The sequence below is a fragment of the Nerophis ophidion genome, linkage group LG28 (assembly GCF_033978795.1).
Source record: "Nerophis ophidion isolate RoL-2023_Sa linkage group LG28, RoL_Noph_v1.0, whole genome shotgun sequence".
Lineage (NCBI taxonomy): Eukaryota > Metazoa > Chordata > Actinopteri > Syngnathiformes > Syngnathidae > Nerophis > Nerophis ophidion.
Window position 1 is genome coordinate 11,778,747 of NC_084638.1, and position 26,572 is coordinate 11,805,318.

General features: G+C 40.7%; 1 protein-coding gene across 3 annotated transcripts in view; it reads left to right on the plus strand.

Annotated features, from left to right (window-relative positions):
* LOC133545615 (CTD small phosphatase-like protein) overlaps positions 1-26,572 on the plus strand; it is a 55,720-nt gene that overhangs the window by 13,309 nt on the left and 15,839 nt on the right. For 2 of the 3 annotated variants that reach the window (XM_061891366.1, XM_061891367.1), the window contains exons 3-5: positions 11,527-11,684; positions 11,837-11,869; positions 20,174-20,275. In XM_061891366.1, the coding sequence (XP_061747350.1) occupies positions 11,527-11,684; positions 11,837-11,869; positions 20,174-20,275 (293 nt within the window). The remainder of the gene's footprint in view (positions 1-11,526; positions 11,685-11,836; positions 11,870-20,173; positions 20,276-26,572) is intronic. The other variant, XM_061891368.1, reaches the window with a different exon arrangement.

Sequence of the window (26,572 nt, forward strand, 5' to 3'; positions counted from 1 at the left end):
TTTATGCGATTTCAAATGATTGAAATTAGCCTCCTCCATTTTGAAAATGATGACAGGTGAAGTGTCACTCGTGACGTGACGAGTTTGACCCGGCGGAAATTCTAGGCATATGCTAATTATTTGGCGAAACGAGTTTGACCCGGCGGAAATTCTAGTCAGGCGCATATACCCGGCGGCAATTCAAAGAAATACGGTAGCTTTTGAAATAAGACACACAATTAGTCAAATTGTGTGTAAGCAAATGGTAAAAACTGTAAGGCAGATTATACTGTCCTTAGTTTGCGTAAATGATTATCTGACTTGTGACTTGTGTCCCTTCCAGGTAATCGTCTTTTCTGATGATATCATAATTCAACAGGATTGATGTTGTATTTACAACAACGTGTCGGGGTTGTCATTTTCCACATGTAATGTAGGCAACTTGCTTGAAATATAATCATCACACACTGTCGTGGCTCCGATTTCAGGCTGCCGGTGTAAATATGTCCTCCCTGGTTATTTGTGTGTCCACTTGACTGCGGTTCGCAGCGTAGGTCAAAACTCTGGCTGCTGATGTCCGTTTTGTGCCCCTTCCTTAGGGGCACTTTCCGGGTCCGTATATCACTGTTACCGCTCGGCCGTCACTCTTTAACTCCATTAGTAATGTGAGAAGTTTTCTTTCAGGCGCCACAATGCACTAACCTCTCAGGGGAAAAATGCGTAACGCCGTGTGTGACTCGGACAGGCGTGGGTGTCACGGGAGATTATTCTTGCATATTTGTGGGAGGATGTTATTTTTAAGCAGGGGTCAAACCCTGTTTTTTTTCCCTGAAAAGAGAATTGTACCTTTTTTTTTTGTGGAATTTTGTTAATCATTCACAATCCTTATGTAAGACGAGCACACATATTTGTCTTGTTTTATGCATTCTATATCATAAATAAAGGCTAGTAAAAGTCAGCTAACTTTATTCTGCCTATAAAGTGCCCTAAAAAACACTGAAAAGCCTCCTACGTTGTTTTATGTACAGGCTGCCAGTATATATGTAATGTGCAGTAACTGGCACATTCATAATATCATGTAATATTTACAAATTTTGCTCATTTTCAAGCATACTGTGACGTATTAATTCCACACACGCATCACAATGTTGGCTTTACCATGCCGCAAAAACACTGGCAGACTTCAGAACAAGAAGAACGCGGCGTTGGAATATAATTACAACACTTTATGTACATATTTATATAATATTTATATAATATGTAACTATAAGCTCCATTCACAGACAGAGTCCCATTGCTTTTATGAGCGGTCGAGCAAGTCAAAAGCCGGAAAAAAAATATATATATATACTGTATATTTTTAAAAAAAATGTTTATTTGTGGCGGCCGTAATTCTTTCGTGGCGGGGCGCCACAGATAAATGAATGTGTGGGAAACCCTGATAGGAAATCAAATAGTGTATTTCCTTAGCTATGGGATAGGTTATCACCTTTTGTTATTGACTATTTTTTTCATACGGTGTTGATGTGGAAATGGTTGCTTGGGCATTTTGTTGGCGTTGCACCGGCCGGAGATGTTGACATGCAGAGTTTCAAGCACTCCTTATTCTGTGGCGGTTGACTTTTCAAATGATGCTACATATTAGCAGTAATGCTACTTTTTGTAGCAACGCTTTTGCCACATAATTGTTCAACATCTTCCAGCTTGAACAAAAATTTTAAAAGAAATTCAAAAGACTTTGAAATTAGATTTTGAATTTGATTTTTTTCAGATTTTCTACATTTGCCAGAATAATTTTTGGGAATTTTAATCATAAGTTTGAAGAAATATTTCGCAAATATTCTTCATCAAAAAAACAAGCTAAAATGAAGATTTAAATAAAAATTTATTTATTATTCTTTACAATAAAAAAAATGAATTTACTCGAAAATTGATTTAAATTGTCAGGAAAGAGGAAGGAATTTAAAAGGTAAAAAGGTATGTGTTTAAAAATCCTAAAATAATTTTTAAGGTTGTATTTTTTCTCTCTAAAATTGTCTTCCTGAAAGTTATAAGAAGCAAAATAAAAAAATTAATGAATTTATTTAAACAAGTGAAGACCAAGTCTTTAAAATATTTTCTTGGGTTTTCACATTCTATTTTAGTTTTTGGAGCAACGCTTTTGCCGCATAATTGTTCAACATCTTCCAGCTTGAACACATTTTTTTAAAGAAATTCAAAAGACTTTGAAATTAGATTTTAAATTAGATTTTTTACAGATTTTCTACATTTGCCAGAATAATTTTTGGGAATTTTAATCATAAGTTTGAAGAAATATTTCACAAATATTCTTCATCGAAAAAACAAGCTAAAATGAAGATTTAAATAAAAATGTATTTATTATTCTTTACAAAAAAAAAAATGAATTTACTTAAAAATTTATTTAAATTGTCAGAAAAGAGGAAGGAATTTAAAAGGTAAAAAGGTATGTGTTTAAAAATCCAAAAATAATTTTTAAGGTTGTATTTTTTTTCTCTAAAATTGTCTTTCTGAAAGTTATAGGAAGCAAAGTAAAAAAATAAATGAATTCATTTAAACAAGTGAAGACCAAGTCTTTAAAATATTTTCTTCGATTTTCAAATTCTATTTTAGTTGTGTCTCTCTTAGAAGTAAAAATGTTGGGCAAATCAGACCAACTTGCCAGTAAAACAATACAATTAAAAAAATAGAGGCAGCTCACTGGTAAGTGCTGCTTTGAAAGACTCAAGCCGCCGACTTGCGGGTTCCAGGGACCATCAAGGAAGGACGTACCTTTTGAGCAAGTGTAGACTTCTTTTATTTTTCAATAAACAAAAGCTTTTGCGTGTTGCTTTTCAGCCTTCCCGTTGTCATGCCGCCACCAAATATGTTTGATTAGCACATAAGTCAATAACATCAACAAAACTCACCTTTGTGATTTCGTTTACTTTATTGTTGGAAATGCATCTGCTTTGAGTGTCGCAGGGTATCCATACATCTCCGTGCCTTGTCTGTCGTAGCATCACCGGTAAAATGTGCAGGAGCAACTTAAATCCGTCGATTGGTAAGTGTTTGTTTGGCATTAAATGTGGGTGTAGGGAAATGCTGGATGCAAATATAGCTACAAATATACATACAGCTAGCCTAAATAGCATGTTAGCATCGATTAGCTGGCAGTCATGCCGCGACCAAATATGTCTGATTAGCACATAAGTCAATAACATCAACAAAACTCACCTTTGTGATTTCGTTGACTTTATCGTTGGAAATGCATCTGCTTTGAGTGTTGCAGGGTATCCATACATCTCTGTGCCTTGTCTGTCGTAGCATCACCGGTAAAATGTGCAGGAGCTACTTAAATCCGTCGATTGGTAAGTGTTTGTTTGGCATTAAATGCGGGTGTAAGGAAAGGCTGGATGCAAATATAGCTACAAATGTACATACAGCTAGCCTAAATAGCATGTTAGCATCAATTAGCTGGCAGTCATGCCGCGACCAAATATGTCTGATTAGCACATAAGTCAATAACATCAACAAAACTCACCTTTGTGATTTCGTTGACTTTATCGTTGGAAATGCATCTGCTTTGAGTGTCGCAGGGTATCCATACATCTCTGTGCCATGTCTGTCGTAGCATCACCGATAAAATGTGCAGGAGCAACTTAAATCCGTCGATTGGTAAGTGTTTGTTTGGCATTAAATGTGGGTGTAGGGAAATGCTGGATGCAAATATAGCTGCAAATGTACATACAGCTAGCCTAAATAGCATGTTAGCATCAATTAGCTGGCAGTCATGCCGCGACCAAATATGTCTGATTAGCACATAAGTCAATAACATCAACAAAACTCACCTTTGTGATTTCGTTGACTTTATGGTTGGAAAATCATCTGCAGGTTATCCATACATCTCTGTGCCATGTCTGTCGTAGCATCACCGATAAAATGTGCTGGAGCAACTTAAATCAGTCGATTGGTAAGTGTTTGTTTAGCATTAAATGTGGGTGTAGGGAAAGGCTGGATGCAAATATAGCTACAAATGTACATACAGCTAGCCTAAATAGCATGTTAGCATCGATTAGCTGGCAGTCATGCCGCGACCAAATATGTCTGATTAGCACATAAGTCAATAACATCAACAAAACTCACCTTTGTGATTTCGTTGACTTTATGGTGGGAAATGCATCTGCAGGTTATCCATACATCTCTGTGCCATGTCTGTCGTAGCGTCACCGGTAAAATGTGCTGGAGCAACTTAAATCAGTCGATTGGTAAGTGTTTGTTTGGCATTAAATGTGGGTGTAGGGAAATGCTGGATGCAAATATAGCTACAAATCTACATACAGCTAGCCTAAATAGCATGTTAGCATCAATTAGCTGGCAGTCATGCTGCGACCAAATATGTCTGATTAGCACATAAGTCAATAACATCAACAAAACTTACCTTTGTGATTTCGTTGACTTTATGGTTGGAAATGCATCTGCAGGTTATCCATACATCTCTGTGCCATGTCTGTCGTAGCATCACCGGTAAAATGTGCAGACCAAACGATTAGCATGCCGTGCTAATCGATGCACACCCCACGTAAATCCGTCCCTGGTCGTATTGTTACACCCTGACGAGGCATGATGTCTCCAAGGTACGGACAACAGTCAAAAAAACGGAAAATAACAGAGCTGGTTTGACTCGATGTTTGTAATGTGTTTGAGAAAATGCCGGATTGACTACCTAAGTGACGTCACAACCCCCCCGAGAACGAACAATAGAAAGGCGTTTAATTCCCCAAATTTCGCCCATTGAGAGTTCGGAAATCGGTTTAAAAAAATATGGTCTTTTTTCTGCAACATCAAAGTATATATTGACGCTTACATAGGTCTTACATAATGTTCCCCTTTAATGTAGACACATAGAATCATCATACTGCTGTGATTATATGCATCAAGTCTTCATTCAAGACTATAGCAAAATACGAGATATATATATCGTGCATCGCGACGTAGCCTAAAAATATCGAGATATATATAAAAAAAAAAAAGGCCATATCGCCCAGCTCTAGCTTGTATGTTGTAAGTCGACCATAAATAGGTGTACCACGTGTGGTGAGCCTCTAAGGCCAGGATGTTCTGTACTGTTGAGAGTGTCATACTGTAAACACCCACACTATCGCCTGAGAGTTGTCCCCAAAGAATGTATACTTCAATTTTAGAATTGGACTTCTGTGCAGGATCCGTCATACATCGTACCGAAAGGTGGCCCGGCTTTCTGATGAGTTCATTACGCCGTCAGTCAATGACTGGTCGGTAGCTTATCCGCTCGACTCCACAGCTGTTTCAGAGGGATTCAAACAGGGAGTCCTTTCTTTTTTAACGAACAGGCTTCAAAGTGTCTGGACCAAAACCAAGTGCCCCCCATTTGCTCCCACTGTTCCCCCACTGGATGTTATTTGACATGTGGCTGCCTTTCACACTGCGCCGCTTGCCCAACAGCAGCCTAAATATAGGCTTCAAGGCTCCACGCTGACCTCGGGACGCTCAAACATGATCCTTATCTTTAAAGGGGAACATTATCACAATTTCAAAAGGGTTAAAAACGATACAAATCAGTTCCCAGTGGCTTGTTGTATATTTTGAAGTTTTTTTAAAAATTCTACCGGTCTCGGAATATCCCTCAATAAAGCTTTAAAGTGCCTTATTTTCGACTCTCTGCGAAGACACTGGCCATTTCCCTGTGACGTCACACAGTGCTGCCAATGTAAACAAACAATGGGAATACCACAGCAAGATATAGCGACTTTAGCTCGGATTCAAACTCGGATTTCAGCGACTTAAGCGATTCAACAGATTACGCATGTATTGAAACAGATGGTTGGAGTATGAAAATATTGAAGAAGAAACTGAAGCTATTGACGCTATTCATAGTCATAGCATGGCCGAATAGTTGCGTTAGCATCGCCGGTAAAATGTGCGGACCAAACGATCAGGACTTTCGCATCTTTTGACACTGGAGATATTTAAATCCGTCGATTGGTAAGTGTTTTGTTCGCATTAAATGTGGGTGGAAGGAAACGTAATATAGTTGCAAATGCATCTGCAGGTTATGCATACATCTCTGTGCCATGTCTGCTTTAGCACCACCGGTAAATAGCATGTTAGCATCGATTAGCATAGCATGTTAGCATCGATTAGCTGGCAACAAAATATGTCTGATTAGCATATAAGTCAACATCAACAAAACTCACCTTTGTGAATTCGTTGACTTTATCGTTGGAAATGCATCTGCAGGTTATCCATACATCTCTGTGCCATGTCTGCTTTAGCACCGCCGGTAAATAGCATGTTAGCATCGATTAGCGTAGCATCGATTAGTGTAGCATGTTAGCATCGATTAGCTAGCAGTCAACATCAACAAAACTCATATTTGTGAATTCGTTGACTTTATCGTTGCAAATGCATCTGCAGGTTATCCATACATCTCTGTGTCATGTTTGCTTTAGCACCGCCGGTAAATAGCATGTTAGCGTCGATTAGCATAGCATGTTAGCATCGATTAGCTGGCAGTCACGCCGCAACCAAATATGTCTGATTAGCACATAAGTCAACATCAACAAAACTCACCTTTGTGATTTCGTTGACTTTATTGTTGCAAATGCATCTCCAGGTTATCCATACATCTCTGTGCCATGTCTGCTTTAGCACCGCCGGTAAATAGCATGTTAGTGTCGATTAGCGTAGCATGTTAGCATCGATTAGCTGGCAGTCAACATCAACAAAACTCACCTTTGTGAATTCGTTGACTTTATCGTTGCAAATGCATCTGCAGGTTATCCATACATCTCTGTGCCATGTCTGCTTTAGCACCGCCGGTAAATAGCATGTTAGTGTCGATTAGCGTAGCATGTTAGCATCGACAAAACTCACCTTTGTAAATTCGTTGACTTTATCGTTGCAAATGCATCTGCAGGTTATCCATACATCTCTGTGTCATGTTTGCTTTAGCACCGCCGGTAAATAGCATGTTAGCGTCGATTAGCGTAGCATGTTAGCATCGATTAGCTGGCAGTCACGCCGCAACCAAATATGTCTGATTAGGACATAAGTCAACATCAACAAAACTCACATTTGTGATTTCGTTGACTTTATTGTTGCAAATGCATCTCCAGGTTATCCATACATCTCTGTGCCATGTCTGCTTTAGCATCGCCGGTAAATAGCATGTTAGCATCGATTAGCATAGCATGTTAGCATCGATTAGCTGGCAGTCAACATCAACAAAACTCATATTTGTGAATTCGTTGACTTTATCGTTGCAAATGCATCTGCAGGCTATCCATACATCTCTGTGTTATGTTTGCTTTAGCACCGCCGGTAAATAGCATGTTAGCGTCGATTAACATAGCATGTTAGCATCGATTAGCTGGCAGTCACGCCGCAACCAAATATGTCTGATTAGCATATAAGTCAACATCAACAAAACTCACCTTTGTGATTTCGTTGACTTTATTGTTGCAAATGCATCTGCAGGTTATCCATACATCTCTGTTCCATGTCTGCTTTAACACCGCCGGTAAATAGCATGTTAGCGTCGATTAGCATAGCATCGATTAGCTGGCAGTCACACCGCAACCAAATATGTCTGATTAGCACATAAGTCAACATCAACAAAACTCACCTTTGTGAATTCGTTGACTTTATCGTTGCAAATGCATCTGCAGGTTATCCATACATCTCTGTGCCATGTCTGCTTTAGCACCGCCGGTAAATAGCATATTAGTGTCGATTAGCGTAGCATGTTAGCATCGATTAGCTGGCAGTCAACATCAACAAAACTCACCTTTGTGAATTTGTTGACTTTATCGTTGCAAATGCATCTGCAGGTTATCCATACATCTCTTTGTCATGTTTGCTTTAGCACCGCCGGTAAATAGCATGTTAGCGTTGATTAGCGTAGCATGTTAGCATCGATTAGCTGGCAGTCACGCCGCAACCAAATATGTCTGATTAGCATATAAGTCAACATCAACAAAACTCACCTTTGTGAATTTGTTGACTTTATCGTTGCAAATGCATCTGCAGGTTATCCATACATCTCTGTGCCATGTCTGCTTTAGCACCGCCGGTAAATAGCATGTTAGCGTCAATTAGCATAGCATGTTAGCATCGATTAGCTGGCAGTCAACATCAACAAAACTCACATTTGTGAATTCGTTGACTTTATCGTTGAAAATGCATCTGCAGGTTATCCATACATCTCTGTGTTATGTTTGCTTTAGCACCGCCGGTAAATAGCATGTTAGCGTCGATTAGCGTAGCATGTTAGCATCGATTAGCTGGCAGTCACGCCGCAACCAAATATGTCTGATTAACATATAAGTCAACATCAACAAAACTCCCCTTTGTGAATTCGTTGACTTTATCGTTGCAAATGCATCTGCAGGTTATCCATACATCTCTGTGCCATGTCTGCTTTAGCACCGCCGGTAAATAGCATCTTAGTGTCGATTAGCGTAGCATGTTAGCATCGATTAGCTGGCAGTCAACATCAACAAAACTCCCCTTTGTGAATTCGTTGACTTTATCGTTGCAAATGCATCTGCAGGTTATCCATACATCTCTGTGCCATGTCTGCTTTAGCACCGCCGGTAAATAGCATGTTAGTGTCGATTAGCGTAGCATGTTAGCATCGATTAGCTGGCAGTCAACATCAACAAAACTCACCTTTGTGAATTCGTTGACTTTATCGTTGCAAATGCATCTGCAGGCTATCCATACATCTCTGTGTTATGTTTGCTTTAGCACCGCCGGTAATTAGCATGTTAGCGTCGATTAGCATAGCATGTTAGCATCGATTACCTGACAGTCACGCCGCAACCAAATGTGTCTGATTAGCATATAAGTCAACATCAACAAAACTCACCTTTGTGAATTCGTTGACTTTATCGTTGCAAATGCATCTGCAGGTTATCCATACATCTCTGTGCCATGTCTGCTTTAGCACCGCCGGTAAATAGCATGTTAGTGTCGATTAGCGTAGCATGTTAGCATCGATTAGCTGGCAGTCAACATCAACAAAACTCACCTTTGTGAATTCGTTGACTTTATCGTTGCAAATGCATCTGCAGGCTATCCATACATCTCTGTGTTATGTTTGCTTTAGCACCGCCGGTAAATAGCATGTTAGCGTCGATTAGCATAGCATGTTAGCATCGATTACCTGGCAGTCACGCCGCAACCAAATATGTCTGATTAGCATATAAGTCAACATCAACAAAACTCCCCTTTGTGAATTCGTTGACTTTATCGTTGCAAATGCATCTGCAGATTATCCATACATCTCTGTGCCATGTCTGCTTTAGCACCGCCGGTAAATAGCATGTTAGTGTCGATTAGCGTAGCATGTTAGCATCGATTAGCTGGCAGTCAACATCAACAAAACTCACCTTTGTGAATTCGTTGACTTTATCGTTGCAAATGCATCTGCAGGCTATCCATACATCTCTGTGTTATGTTTGCTTTAGCACCACCGGTAAATAGCATGTTAGCGTCGATTAGCATAGCATGTTAGCATCGATTACCTGGCAGTCACGCCGCAACCAAATATGTCTGATTAGCATATAAGTCAACATCAACAAAACTCACCTTTGTGAATTCGTTGACTTTATCGTTGCAAATGCATCTGCAGGTTATCCATACATCTCTGTGCCATGTCTGCTTTAGCACCGCCGGTAAATGGCATGTTAACATCGATTAGCGTAGCATGTTAGCATTGATTAGCTGGCAGTCAACATCAACAAAACTCATATTTGTGAATTCGTTGACTTTATCGTTGCAAACGCATCTGCAGGTTATCCATACATCTCTGTGCCATGTCTGTCTTAGCATCGCCGGTCAAATGTGGAGACACTCTGGCACATTCAATGGGGGTCTGGCGGCAGACACTTTGGCATCTTCGTGCCAGTGGTGCAACTTGAATCCCTCCCTGTTAGTGTTGTTACACCCTCCGACAACACACCGACGAGGCATGATGTCTCCAAGGTTCCAAAAAATTGTCCAAAAAACGGAAAATAACAGAGCTAAGACCCGGTGTTTATAATGTGTTGAAAATGAAAATGGTGGGTGTGTTACCTCGGCGACGTCACATTCTGACGTCATCGCCTCCAGCCCGATAAACAGAAAGGCGTTTAATTCGCCAAAATTCATCCATTCAGAGTTCGGAAATCGGTTAAAAAAATAGATGGTCTTTTTTCTGCACCATCAAGGTATATATTGGTCTGGTGATAATGCTCCCCTTTAAAAAAAAAAAAAAAGCAGTTGCACCGGACACAGTCCGCACATAAAATTGTCTTAGTTGTTGCTGTTTGTTTGACGTATTTTGTGTCTGAATGCGCTGATGAAATTGGAGGAGGCTCAGCTGTTTAGAGTTGTGAGTCAACTCTCACAGTGCTTGAAATGTAGAATAGTGCCACTTACATCATGCCTTCACTCTCGTGATACACACGCCTCCTACGCACTCACAAGATCCTGGAAGATTGGTAAAAATACGCCCTTTTTTTCCCGTGCAGTCATTTTTAAAGGGGAACGTTATCACCAGACCTATGTAAGCGTTAGAGATGCGCGGATAGGCAATTATATCATCCGCGTCACCAAAGTCCACCCGAACCAACATTTTATCAGGACCGAACCCGCCCACTAACCGCCCGCTGAAATACATCAGAGGCTGTCCGCCTTTACCATTCACAGAACTATTTAAACCTGTTTCACAGATTAATGATGACAATTGGAGCCGCTAACGTTCCCGCGACAATCCAATAGCGTTCATCCTGATGACAAGAATATGGGTGTGCTGTGAAGCTATTGCTTTAGAAGCCTTCAACAAGATGTACGAACCGATTGCTGGTCCGGCAACATGTTGTGTGCAGCTCCACGACGAGTGGAGATTATACCAAAATGGATACATGGATGATACAGCAGAGGATTGGGAGAATGTCATGTGGTCAGATGAAACCAAAATATAACTTTTTGGTATTAACTCGTCGTGTTTGGAGGAAGAAGAATACTGAGTTGCATCCCAAGAACACCACACCTACTGTGAAGCATGAGGGTGGAAACATCATGCTTTGGGGCTGTTTTTCTGCTAAGGGGACAGGACGATTGATCCGTGTTAAGGAAAGAGTGAATGGGGCCATGTATCGTGAGATTTTGAGCCAAAACATTCTTCCATCAGTGAGAGCTTTGAATAGTCCACCATAATTTACAAATAAATTCTTTAAAATTCCTACAATGTGAATTCCTGGATGTTTTTTTCATATTCTGTCTCTCACAGTTGAAGTGTACCCATGATGAAAATTACAGACCTCTTTCATCCTTTTAAGTGGGAGAACTTGCACAATCGGTGGCTGACTAAATACATTTTTTTCCCCCACTGTATCAATATCGGTTGGTATCGGAATCTGTAATTAAGAGTTGGTCAATATCGGAATACCGGCATAAAAGCAATTATCGGACATCTGTAATATTTACATCGGAAATACTCTACCCTCTTCTTTTGTTTGACAGCGTCAGAGTCCAACAGCAGCCTGAAGAAGCAGAGGAGCCGGAGCATCTTCAGCACATTCTTCTGCTGCTTCCGCAACTACAATGTGGAGCCCCCACCCGCTAATAGCAGCACCGCGCCCTTGCCCCCGCCCGTCGAGGAGAACGGGTCGCCCCCCAAGGTAAGTCCCGTTCCTGTCTGGGAAATGTCATCTTAAAGTTGTATTCTGTTGCAACGTGTCTGTGACTCTTTTCTTTTCATCTTTTATGAACATTTTGGTGTCCTTTTACGCCCCCAACCTTTACCTGCATATGTCTGTCTCCTGTGTTGTAGTGTGACCAGGTCCAAGTCCTCCCTGTCCCTAGTGTATGTATTGCCTTTTTTTTGTTGTTTTACTTTTCCTTTGCATGTGTGGGCCGTCGCTGGAACATTCTGCCTGTGTGGGCTCCCGTGCTCCTGGGAGAGCCTTAGCTTTGCCGCCACACCGCCGCTCTCTCTGTGGGTTTCAAACCCGGTGCCTTGATTGCCTGAGCCGCACTAACTTTTGGAAGCGAAAAGTGTTTGCGGTTGTCAGTAAATGATGCTTTGTTATCAGTTAAAGGGGACTTATGATGAGTTTAATCTACATTTTTATTGATTTTTTTTTTTTTTTGTCCTGTCAAGCTTCTAAGGCAGGGGTGTCAAACTCAAATACAGAGTGGGCCCAAATTTAAAACTGAACAAAGCCGCGGGCCAAAGTTGAACAACTTAACCTTTGCTGAAGACAGCTGTCAACTCTACATGCCCCTAAAGCTGACCAACACGCCGGACTGTAGTCAGCTGGAGGCGTGTCTTAATGAAATTAAACAATGGATGTCCGCAAATTTTTTGCAACTTAACGCCAAAAAAACGGAAATGCTGATAATCGGTCCTGCTAGACACCGACCTCTATTTAATAATACAACTCTAACATTTGACAACCAAATAATAAAACAAGGTGACTCGGTAAAAAATCTGGGTATTGTGTTCGACCCAACTCTCTCCTTTGAGTCACACATTAAAAGCGTTACTAAAACGGCCTTCTTTCATCTCCGTAATATCGCTAAAATTCGCTCCATTTTGTCCACTAAAGACGCCGAGATCATTATCCATGCATTTGTTACGTCTCGTCTCGACTATTACTAGCGTTATTTTCGGGTCTCCCCATGTCTAGCATTAAAAGATTACAGTTGGTACAAAATGCGGCTGCTAGACTTTTGACAAGAACAAGAAAGTTTGATCACATTACGCCTGTACTGGCTCACCTGCACTGACTTCCTGTGCACTTAAGATGTGACTTTAAGGTTTTACTACTTACGTATAAAATACTTCACGGTCTAGCTCCAGCCTATCTTGCCGATTGTATTGTACCATATGTCCCCGGCAAGAAATCTGCGTTCAAAAGACTCCGGCTTATTAGTGATTCCTAGAGCCCAAAAAAAGTCTGCGGGCTATAGAGCGTTTTCCGTTCGGGCTCCAGTACTCTGGAATGCCCTCCCGGTAACAGTTCGAGATGCTACCTCAGTACAAGCCTTAAAACTCATCTGTATACTCTAGCCTTTAAATAGACCTCCTTTTTAGACCAGTTGATCTGCCGCTTCTTTTCTTTTTTCTCCTCTGTCCCCTCCTCCCTTGTGGAGGGGGTCCGGTCCGATGACCATGGATGAAGTACTGGCTGTCCAGAGTCGGGACCCAGGATGGAACGCTCGCCTGTGTATCGGTTGGGGACATCTCTACGCTGCTGATGCACCTCCGCTTGAGATGGTTTCCTGTGGACGGGACTCTCGCTGCTGTCTTGGATCCGCTTTGAACTGAACTCTCGCGGCTGTGTTGGCGCCACTATGGATTGAACTTTCACAGTATCATGTTAGACCCGCTCGACATCCATTGCTTTTGGTCCCCTAGAGGGGGGGGGGGGGTTGCCCACATCTGAGGTCCTCTCCAAGGTTTCTCATAGTCAGCATTGTCACTGGCGTCCCACTGGATCACTGGATGTGAATTCTCCCTGCCCACTGGGTGTGAGTTTTCCTTGCCCTTTTGTGGGTTCTTCCGAGGATGTTGTAGTCGTAATGATTTGTGCAGTCCTTTGAGACATTTGTGATTTGGGGCTATATGAATAAACATTGATTGCATTGATTGAATAGGGACCCAAACAAGTTTTGCATTGAATATTGAACAAGCAAGGCTTATATAACTTTATAGAAATAAAATCGAATTTTTCTTGGTAGCGGGGTTGTATATTGTAGCGTCCCGGAAGAGTTAGTGCTGCAAGGGAGTTCTGGGTATTTGTTCTGTTGTGTTTATGTTGTGTTACGGTGCGGATGTTCTCCCGAAATGTGTTTGTCATTCTTGTTTGGTGTGGGTTCACAGTGTGGTGTAACAGTGTTTATACGGCCACCCTCAGTGTGACTTGTATGGCTAGTGACCAAGTATGCTTTGCATTCACTTGTGTGTGTGTAGAAGCCGCATATATTACTTGACTGGGCCGGCACGCTGTTTGTATGGAGGAAAAGTGGACGTGACGACAGGTTGTAGAGGATGCTAAAAGCAGTACCTTTAAGGCACGCCCCCAATATTGTTGTCCGGGTGGAAATTCGGGAGAATGGTTGCCCCGGGAGATTTTCGGGGGGGGGCACTGAAATTCGTGATTCTCCTGGACAGATCGGGAGGGTTGGTAAGTATGAGAATTAGCGTTGAATGCGGTGATATAGCGGCACCGCCACCGTATAATACCGGCGGGCCAGCTCTAATGTTAATGTATTATTGCCTCAAGGGCCAAATGAAATTACACGGCGGGCCAGAGTTTGACAGCCATGTTCTGAGGCAAATCAAATCAATCAATGTTGACTTATATAGCCCTAAATCACTAGTGTCTCAAAGGGCTGCATAAACCACAACACAAACCAAATAGTTCATGTAGATCAGGGGTGTCAAACGTATTACCCACAGGCCGCATCAGTCCCGCAAACAGGATTAACCCGGCCTGCAAAATGAGTCTGCTAAGTATAACAATTAGCTGCAATGTTTTAAAGGGGAACATTATCATAATTTCAGAAGGGTTAAAACCAATAAAAATCAGTTCCCAGTGGCTTATTTTATTTTTCGAAATTTTTTTCAAAATTTTGCCTGTCCCGGAATATCCCTAAAAAAGCTTTAAAGTGCTCGATTTTCGCTGTTTGTTTAAGCCACTGTCCATTTCCCTGTGACGTCACATACAAACAATGGCGAATAGCACAGCAAGATATAGCGACATTAGCTCGGATTTCAGCGGCTTGAGCGATTCAACAGATTACGCATGTATTGAAACAGATGGTCGGAGTATGGAGGCACATAGCGAAAACGAAATTGAAGAAGAAATTGAAGCTATTGAGCGAATAGCTATTTACGCTATTCGGCCATAGCGTGGGTGTACCTAATGAAGTGGCCCATAGCATGGCTGCCTTATTAGCATCGCCGGTAAAATGTGCGGACCAGACAATCAGGACTTTTGCATCTTGTGACACTGGAGCAATTTAAATCCGTCGATTGGTAAGTGTTTGTTTCGCATTAAATGTAGTTTCAAATGTACATACAGCCAGCGTAAATAGCATGTTAGCGTCAATTAGCGTAGCATGTTAGCATCGATTAGCTGGCAGTCATGCCGTGACCAAATATGTCTGATTAGCACATAAGTCAACAACATCAACAAAACTCACCTTTGTGATTTCGTTGACTTTATCGTTGCAAATGCATCTGCAGGTTATCCATACATCTCTGTGCCATGTCTGTCTTAGCATCGCCGGTCAAATGTGAAGACACTCTGGCACATTCAATGGGGGTCTGGCGGCAGATTTCTTGCCAGTGGTGCAACTTGAATCCCTCCCTGTTAGTGTTGTTACACCCTCCGACAACACACCGATTAGGCATGATTTCTCCAAGGTTCCAAAAAACAGTGGAAAAAAACGGAAAATAACAGAGCTGAGACCCGGTGTTTGTAATGTGAAAATGAATATGAAGGGTCTGTTACCTCGGTGACGTCATGTTCTGACGTCATCGCTAAAAGAGCGATAAACAGAAAGGCGTTTAATTTGCCAAAATTCACCCATTTAGAGTTCGGAAATCTGTTAAAAAAATACATGGTCTTTTTTCTGCAACATCAAGGTATATATTGACGCTTGCATAGGTTTGGTGATAATGTTCCCCTTTAAAGCGGAACATTATCACAATTTCAGAAGGGTTAAAACCAATAAAAATCAGTTCCCAGTGGCTTATATTATTTTTCAATTTTTTTTTTTAAATTTTACCTGTCCCGGAATATGCCTAAAAAAAGCTTTAAAGTGTTCGATTTTCGCTATTTGCTTAAGCCACTGTTCATTTCCCTGTGACATCACATACAAACAATGGCGAATAGCAAAGCAAGATATAGCGACATTAGCTCGGATTCAGACTCGGATTTCAGCGGCTTAAGCGATTCAACAGATTACGCATGTATTGAAACAGATGGTTGGAGTATGGAGGCAGACACAGCAAAAACGAAATTGAAGAAGAAACTAAACCTATTGAGCGAATAGCTATTGACGGTATCCGGCCATGTCTGCCTTAGCATCGCCGGTAAAATGTGCGGACCAACCGATCATGACTTTCGCATTGACACTGGATCAACTTGAATCCGTCAATTGGTAAGTGTTTGTTTGGCATTAAATGTGGGTGGAAGGAAACGCTGGATGTAAATATAGTTTCAAACGTACATGCAGGCAGCCTAAATCGCATGTTAGCATCGATTAGCTGGCAGTCATGCCGCGACCAAATATGTCTGATTTGCACATAAGTCATAAGTAACATCAACAACACTCACCTTTGTGATTTTGTTGACTTTATCGTTGGGAATGCATCTGCTTTGAGTGTCGCAGGATATCCAGACATTCTTGCCATCTCTGTCGTAGCATCCTCGGTAAAAACCAAACAGGGGACTTTTGCATCTCTTGACACTGGAGCAACTTAAATCCGTCGATTTCTAAGTGTTTGTTTGGCATTAAATGTGGATGGAGGGAAAGGCTGGATGTAAATATAGCTACAAATGAGGCATAATGCTGCAATATGTACACACAGTTAGCCTAAATTGCATGTTAGCATCGATTAGCATGCCGTGCTAATCGATGCACATTCAACGTAAATCAACTTGAATCCGTCCCTGATCGTGTTGTTACACCCTTCTTCCAACAGAAAGGCGTTGAATTCGCCAAAGTTCACCCATTTAGAGTTCGGAAATCGGTTAAAAAAATATATGGTCTTTTTTCTGCAACATCAAGGTATATATTGACGCTTACATAGGTCTTACATAATGTTCCCCTTTAATGAAAGAAACTGCTGTTCTAAATGCGTCCACTAGTTGTTGCAATACCAATTCCAGTCTAACCCATGTCACACATCAAACTGTTTAAAGATGACGTCAGCTGACTTTAAGCGCCCTCTGGATTGGCTACCGCTACTCCGATCAGCGCAGGTAAAATAAATCAGCTGTTCCTGCTGTGGCAGGCGGCGGACTAATGCTGTAGTGACGGACAATACCTTCTTTGATTGAAAATTATCCACTCAACCGATACAAAAAACAAACTGTAAGATGCAAAGACTTAAGTCAATACGACCATCATCTTTGTAGTTAGAATTCCGTGCAGCACTAGCAATTTGTGTACGGCACAATGTGCACCCTGAGCTCCATTGTAAAAATGTGTTTCTACATTTGTTTGTTCCATTTTATTTTATGCTTAAACCTATCATGTTCACATTTGTTAAGTTTGTTGTTGTTACCTTTAATTTGGCTATTATGGTTAAAATTGTAATAGTTGAATGATGGTAAAGGAATGTGTTGTGGCAGTTGCAGGTGTCACCAATGCGGCAGTTTAAGGAAACTCTCGGTTGCTTTTCCCAAACATTTTTAATGGTAACCTTCCCACATGAGAATGCTAAAAAGGAAGTGCTTTAACTTTAATGGCTATGTAGATACACTGAGACAAAGTATAAGTTCATTGTGTTCTTCTCAGTGTTTTGAAAGTGCACCAATTTAGGAAGTCCTTTGAAGTATTTTGCCAAGAATATTTCTTTGTAATGTGTACATTTTCAAAATGTGCTTGTGCTATGTTTGGCCAAAGTAGGACAACATTTTTTGGGGGGGGGGAAATTGTCTTTATTTTTATATTATTATGCCATGATTTTACTAGTCAGGCCCGCGTCGGATTAGATTTTCCTCCATGCGGCCCCTGAGCTGAAGTGAGTTTGACACCCCTGATGTAGATGCTTGGGGTTTAACGGTACGTGTAATGGTATTGAACCGTTTCGGTACGGGGGTTTCCACACAAACATGTTAAGTAACCACCTATGCTAAAGTCTTAACAAGCTGCTCCGCTCCGTTCTGCCTCTGTCTCTGTATGTAAACAACACCCAGCATTGTGAACGGGTACAAGCGACCAAAATGAGCCTCCTCCGCCGGGTGGCGGGTCTCTTTCGTAGAGATAGGGTGAAAAGCTCTGCCATCCGGGAGGAACTCCGAGTAAAGCCGCTGATCCTCGACATCAAGAAAAGCCAGATGAGGGGGTTCGGGCATCTGCTCAGGATGCCACCCGAACGTGTTTAGGGAAACGTCCGACAGGCAGGAGGCCAAGGGGAAGACCCAGGACACTTTGGGAAGACTATGTTTAGGGGCGGTATATCTTGGTTGGTAGAGTGGCTTTGCCATCAACTTAAAGGGGAACATTATCACCAGACCTATGTAAGCGTCAATATATACCTTGATGGTGCAGAAAAAAGACCATATATTTTTTTAATCGATTTACGAACTCTAAATGGGTGAATTTTGGCGAATTAAACGCCTTTCTGTTTATCACGCTGGAGGCGATGACGTCAGAATGTGACGTCGCCGAGGTAACACACCCACCATTTTCATTTTCAACACGTTACAAACACCGGGTCTCAGCTCTGTTATTTTCCGTTTTTTTGACTATTTTCTGGAACCTTGGAGACATCATGCCTCGTCGGTGTGTTGTCGGAGGGTGAAACAACACTAACAGGGAGGGATTCAAGTTGCACCACTGGCCCGAAGATGCAAAAGTGTCTGCCGCCAGACCCCCGTTGAATGTGCCAGAGTGTCTCCACATTTGACCGGTGATGCTAAGGCAGACATGGCACACAGATGTATGGATAACCTGCAGATGCATTTGCAACGATAGTCAACGAAATGACAAAGGTGAGTTTTGTTGATGTTGACTGCCAGCTAATCGATGCTAACATGCTATGCTAATCGATGCTAACATGCTATTTACCGGCGGTGCTAAAGCAGAAATGGCACAGAGATGTATGGATAACCTGTAGATGCATTTGCAACTATATTACGTTTCCTTCCACCCACATTTAATGCGAAACAAACACTTACCAATCGATGGATTTAAGTTGCTCCAGTGTCACGAGATGCGAAAGTCCTGATCGTTTGGTCCGCACATTTTACCGGCGATGCTAACGCAGCTATTCGGCCATGCTATGGCTATGAATAGCGTCAATAGCTATTCGCTCAATAGCTTCAGTTTCTTCTTCAATGCTTTCATACTCCAACCATCTGTTTCAATACATGCGTAATCTGTTGAATCGCTTAAATCGCTGAAATCCGAGTTTGAATCCGAGCTCATGTCGCTATATCTTGCTGTGCTATTCCCATTGTTTGTTTACATTGGCAGCACTGTCACAGGGAAATGGCCAGTTTCTTCGCAGAGAGCGGAAAATAAGGCACTTTAAAGCTTTATTTAGGGATATTCTGAGACCGGTAAAATTAAAAAAAAAAAATTTAAAAAATACAACAAGCCACTGGGAACTGATTTTTATTGTTTTTAACCCTTTTGAAATTGTGAAAATTTTCCCTTTAATCCCAGCTTCCGGCCGTTGTGTGCTTGGGCAAGACACTTTACCCACCTGCTTCCAGTGCCACCCACACTGGCTTAAATGTTACTTCGATATTGGGTTTCACTATGTAAAGCGCTTTGAGTCACTTGAGAAAAAGTTGGGGCTTCTCTGCTTAGGCTGCTGCCCGTGACCGGACCTCGGAAAATGAATGAATGAATGCTCCCCTCATCTCCCTGGGGGTTATCAAGGATGTTGGGTCAAATGCAGATAAATATCTGCCACACCTTGTGTGCGTGCGACAATCACGGGTACTTTAACTTTCATTTATAAGTCAGAAAAGACAAAATTCATCATAGGTCCTCTTTAAGGTCATCAAGTGGCTCGGGGCTCTCATCAGCGCACATGTGCATCCGAACAATCCCTTGAAACTTGTTCATAATTGCTTTCCCGCTCGCCCAATTTAGCCAACGATTCCTCGACATCAGCTAATCTCTGCATGGCCTTTTTTCCCCCCCTCACCAAAACACGATCACAGAATGTTTGAGATTCCTTCAATCTCATGAGATCTAAAGATTTGAGGGGATCGCCTCCTCTGAGTAGCTGTCGTTAACAGGATGGTCGCATCATGTCACACACACGCTCAAACGAAGGCATTTCTTTCCGGTCATGGGTGCATACTAAACTGTGGATGCAAGGTGTATTTCTTCTGCCCGTCTTGCATCTGCTCCTCCCCCCTCTCCCCCGCTCGCCGTACATCTGACTTTGTCCCGCCTGTCTTCCACGCAGCCGCCAGCCAAGTACCTTCTGCCAGAGATGAAAATATCGGACTACGGTAAAAAGTGCGTGGTGATCGACCTGGACGAGACACTCGTGCACAGCTCATTCAAGGTAAGGTTTTAGAAGAAAACCCTCACAAAACCTGTAAAGTGCTTGTATTATGTTGGAAAAAATGACATTGATTATGTTGCGGGTCCTTTTGACCCGTACTGTGTAAATGCACTCAAAACAGTCAAGAAAACAGGTTAGACCGATAACAATTTTATTTAAGGTTGTATAAACATTTAGAAAAGTGACATACAATACATTTTTTTATTCCAATTGTATTATGTTAAGGGTCAATTTGACCCATTTCAGTTTTTGTGTTATCCCTTCTTTTTCTTGCTGAAATCTGGTGACTTTTCCTCATCTAGGGTCATGAACTGGTGTGTAAATCTGGACACTTTGTCGTGTAGTGGAATGTTTGTGCAGAGTTTGTATACAAAGATGATGTTGCGAGTCATTTTGACCCAGGCGCTTTAATGTGGGTAAATAGCTGTTCAAATCCCAAACTAAACATGTCTCCTTGATGTACATCTGAGTTCCTCTCCAAGGTTTTCTCATAGTCAGCATTGTCACTGGCGTCCCACTGGATGTGAATTCTCCCTGCCCACTGGGTGTGAGTTTTCCTTGCCCTTTTGTGGGTTCTTCGGAGGATGTTGTAGTTGTAATGATTTGTGCAGTCCTTTGAGACATTTGTGATTTGGGGCTATATAAATAAACATTGATTGATTGATTAATTGATTGATGTACTTTTTACTTTGATGTACAATTGTTTGTATTTCGATTGTCTCTGAGACCCTGAGCCAGGTGTGTGAAGAGAGGGAACTTTCTCACACTTGTCCATGTCTCCTCAGATGTCATCCTTCTGGAGCTCATTTGTGGTGAGTTTGTCAAAGAGATGACATGAGAACAGTGACAAGGACAAGTTTGAGAAAGTTCCTTCTCTTCACACACCTGGCTCTGGGTCTCAGAGGCAATCAAAATTCAAACAATTGTACATCAAAGTAAAAAGTAAATCATAGAGACTTGTTTATTTTGGCTATTTACCCACATTAAAGCATCATCTTTGTATACAAACTCTGCAAGACATTCCGCTACTCAACAAAGTGTCCAGATTTTACACACCAGTTCATGACCCTAGATGAGGAAAAGTCACCAAATTTCAGCAAGAAAAAGAAAGGATAACCAGTACTTTGATAAAAACAAAAACTGAAATGGGTCAAATTGACCCTCAACATAATAGAAGGGTTAAAAAGCATAAAGCAAAAAAACAAAAACAAAGAACATAATCAATGAATGAGCTAAACAAGACAGTGCAAAACCGGGTCGGTTTAGCTTGGTTGGTAGAGTGGCCGTGCCAGCAACTTGAGTGTTGCAGGTTCGATTCCCGCTTCCGCCATCCTAGTCACTGCCGTTGGGTCCTTGGGCGAGACACTTTACCCACCTGCTCCCAGTGCCACCCACACTGGTTTGAATGTAACTTAGATATTGGGTTTCACTATGTAAAGTGCTTTGAGTCACTAGAGAAAAAGCGCTATATAAATATAATTCACTTCACAAAAGCAATACGGCAGGGGTGTCCGAAGTGCGGCCCGCAACTAATTGTTTACCGGCCCGCCACAAATTCTGGAAATGCTGTTGCAAAAATAAAAAAGAACACTTAAAAAAAAGGGAAAATGTTGAAAAAATTGAAATGTTGACACAAAGCTGCCATGCAGGCTGTTTTTTTTCTTTCTTTTATATTCCTTTATTTTTCTTTTTTTTGCCATTGCTCCAAAAAAAAAAATCCAATCCAATCCACTTTATTTATATAGCACATTTAAACAATAACGTTTCCAAAGTGCTGCACAGCCTTGTTAAAAACAATTGTAAAAAAAATATATATATATATATATATATATTATGCTCCACCAATGATTGAATAAAAACAAAAAATAAATAAATATAAAACTAATTAAAAAAAATTATACAAAAACAAATATGATTAAAAACTATTTCAAAGGGTAAAATCAATCAAAACAGTAAAATAGAAATCAAAGTGTATAAAAAACACAGAGGACCAAAAAAAAAAAAAGGGCAAAAATCCATGTTATAATTAATTATTTTCAAGGCTCCAATGACTTCAAGTATTTCACTTTAAAATGTTTTGTGTTGTAAATATTGCACATATTGTGTGGTTGCCATATAAAAACATCAATGTTTTCTTTGGCAAAAGAGCATAAAACAAACTAATAGTTCAAACGTAAAATCGATAGGTTTTGATCCTGTAACTTATGTGTTGAAAGTAGAAGAAAAAGTGAATTATATTTATATAGCGCTTTTCTCAAGTGACTCAAAGCACTTTACATAGTGACACCCAATATCTAAGTTACATTTAAACCAGTGTGGGTGGCACTGGGAGCAGGTGGGTAAAGTGTCTTGCCCAAGGACACACCGGCAGTAACACGGATGGCACAAGCGGGAATCGAACCTGCAACTCTCAAGTTGCTGGAACGGCCACTCTACCAACCGAGCTATTCCGTCTAATAAAAAACCAAATTAAAATGTATCACTTTATGAGTGGGGCACCCTTTGGATCCAGAGTATATTTATTGGTGTTTAATTTATCTTTTCACTGTTATAACTCAAAAAATATAACGTAATTAAAATCAATGGTGTCCTGCATTATTCATCTTTTAGGACAGGGTTTGGGAACCTTTTTGACTGAAAGAGCCAAGAAGCCAAATATTTTAAAATGTATTTACTTAAGAGCCATATAATATTTTTTTGACACTGAATACAACTAAACGTGTGCATTTTTAAGTAAGACCAACCTTTCTAGAGTATAATAGGTATCTTATTCTTTGTAATAACATTGTTATTCTGAAGTTAACTGTGGAGGGGGCGTGGCCTGCAGCGAAGCGAGGTGTTGCCAGGATCGGCCTTGAAATCAGCGACAGGTGTGTAGATGGCCCACTTGGGCCTTGTTATCTAATCATCTGTCGCTCTGGTATAAGCAGCAGCCAGGAGGAGAGACGGGGTTGGGGCTGGAGCCAGAGCGCGAGCGAGAACAAAAGAGAAAAAGACAATTGCTGGAAAGCAACTGAGAGACTTATTGAAAAATAAAACAATATTGTAACCCTGAAACAGGCTCTCATGTCGGTGTTTGGTGGTCTTAAGAACCCCCAGGAGGGCAAGCCCAACACTAACCAATAATAAATAAATAACTTCTTACCTTTAACGCAACTTCTTGAACAGGTGCGGTAGAAAACGGATGGATGGATTAAAAATGCATGAGAATGTTTTATATTTTGAACGTTATTTTTAACAATGTGAATACAAGTGGAATTATTCATTACTTATCATGTTAAGCAATGTCAGCTCAGATTTATCCGAGAGCCAGATGCAGTCATTGGAAGAGCCACATCTGGCTCGCGAGCCATAGGTTCCCTACCCCTGGTCTAGGGCTTTAATTACTAAATACTGCATATTTCAGTTTTACTATTAAAAAAAAAAAAAAAAGTAGTTTTTGACAGAAAAGCCATAAAACTTTTTTTTATTACTTTATATCAACTTGAAGTTGATATAGAGATTTATTGTCGGCGTTAAATAAAAAAATAAATAATTTGACTTATTTTTAACATTTTAATGACTGAGACCCTTTATGGTCCCCGGGACCCTTAAGGGTAAAATAAATTAAAAAATCCGTACATTTTGCTATGGTTTGAAAATAAAAAATATCAAAATGGCCCGCGCATGCTTTAATTTTTCCGTGTGCGGCCCTCGGTGGAAAAAAGTTTGGACACATTTTTCAACCCACTTCAACCTTTCCACCGTCCAAACATTCCTCTTAAACAGGACAAAAAACTAAGTTGTTTTTTGAATGGGAAAAATTCCCGGTTTTCCCTTAATTCCTGGAATTCTAATACCATTGGTCAATTAAAAATGTTAGTACTTTAACATTTCTGGACCGATTTGAAAATTCCAACACCAACCATTTCAACTCATTCAGACCATTCACGTTTTTTAACATTTCCCTAAAAAATCCCATTGAAAAGAATGGGAGATTTTTCAAAGTTCCACAATTCCCACATTTTTCATCCGATTCAAACTGTTCCAACTTAGAAAATATTCAGCCGGTTCAAAATTGTGTGCTCTCCTTCAACATTTTCCCGAATTTCAAAGAATTCCCAGTTTTCAGGGACATTATCCCCATTCAAAATATATTGTACATTTTTTAAACTGTTTTCAACGCACATTTTTCAACCGATTCAACCTTCAACACATTCCACTCAACCAGCTAACACTTTCCCATGTTCCAAACCAAATTCCGTTTTTCCTGGTAATCTAAACTCTTCAACATTCAAACCATTCCAACATTCAAACTATTCTTACTTTCATACTACAAACCCAGTTTCCATATGAGTTGGGAATTTTTTTTAGATGTAAATATAAACGCAATACAATGATTTGCAAATCCTTTTCAACCCATATTCAGTTGAATGCACTACAAAGACAACATATTTGAAGTTCAAACTCATAAACTTTATTTTTTTTTTGCAAATAATAATTAACTTAGAATTTCATGGCTGCAACACATGCCAAAGTAGTTGGGAAAGGGCATGTTCACCACTGTGTTACATCACCTTTTCTTTTAACAACACTCAATAAACGTTTGGGAACTGAGGAAACTAATTGTTGAAGCTTTGAAAGTGGAATTCTTTCCCATTCTTGTTTTATGTAGAGCTTCAGTCCTTCAACAGTCCGGGGTCTCCACTGTCGTATTTTACGCTTCACACATTTTCCATGGGAGACAGGTCTGGATTGCAGGCGGGCCAGGAAAGTACCCGCACTCTTTTTTTACGAAGCCACGCTGTTGTAACACGTGCTGAATGTGGCTTGGCATTGTCTTGCTGAAATAAGCAGGGGCGTGCATGATAACGTTGTTAGGATTGCAACATATGTTGTTCCAAAACCTGTATGTACCTTTCAGCATTAATGGTGCCTTCACAGATGTGTAAGTTACCCATGCCTTGGGCACTAATGCACCCCCATACCATCACAGATGCTGGCTTTTCAACTTTGTGTCGATAACAGTCTGGATGGTTCGCTTCTCCTTTGGTCCAGATGACACGATGTCGAATATTTCCAAAAACAATTTGAAATGTGGACTCGTCAGAACACTTTTTCACTTAGCATCAGTCCATCTTAGATGATCTCGGGCCCAGAAAAGCCGGCGGCATTTCTGGATGTTGTTGATAAATGGCTTTCGCTTTGCATAGTAGAGCTTTAACTTGCACTTACAGATGTAGCGACAAACTGTATTTAGTGACAGTGGTTTTCCGAAGTCTTCCTGAGCCCATGTGGTGATATCCTTTAGAGATTGATGTCGGCTTTTGATACATTACCATCTGACTCCGCTTACGTGGAGTGATTTCTCCAGATTCTCTGAACCTTTTGATGATATTATGGACCGTAAATGTTGACATCCCTAAATTTCTTGCAAATACACTTTGAGAAACGTTGTTCTTAAACTGTTTTGACTATTTGATCATGCAGTTGTGGACAAAGGGGTGTCTTTCTTGTGAAAGACTGAGCATTTTTTGGGAAGCTGTTTTTATACCCAATCATGGCACCCACCTGTTCCCAATAAGCCTGCACACCTGTGGGATGTTCCAAATAAGTGTTTGATGAGCATTCCTCAACTTTATCAGTATTTATTGCCACCTTTCCCAACTTCTGTGTCACATGTTGCTGGCATCAAATTCTAAAGTTAATGATTATTTGCAAAAAATAAAAAAGTGTATTAATTTGAACATCAGATATGTTGTCTTTGTAGCATATTCAACTGAATCTGGGTTGAAAATGATTCGCAAATCATTGTATTCCGTTTATATTTACATCTAACACCATTTCCCAACTCGTATGGAAACGGGGTTTGTATATATATGTATGCGTGTATGTTTGAGTGCAGACAGCGAGCCGATACATTCTGTTAGAAAGGCACCGTGTTCCCCACTGAAAACATTCCTGCTGAAATCCAATTTGTCTGCTGAAAGAAAGGATTGTATTCCCTAAAATATCACTTAAGATCTCCCAAGTGCATTTTCCCTACAAGGAACACACTGTGTAGGTGTTCGCCAGAGCATAATTTGCCTTTCTTTCTAGTTAAAGTTGTGTTAAATCAATTTGCTGACTGTGTGAACAGCTGGGAGAGCAGCAGGAGGATGGATGTGCTTTAGAAACATTACAATGCTGACTTCATAAGTACACCAGGAAGATACTGATGTTTCTATCTTGCATTTTTTTACCCTAATTGGTCCTTTAGCACTGCTTGAGGAAACGTTAAGATTAGATTACTAGAGAGGCACTAAAGGGAACTATTTT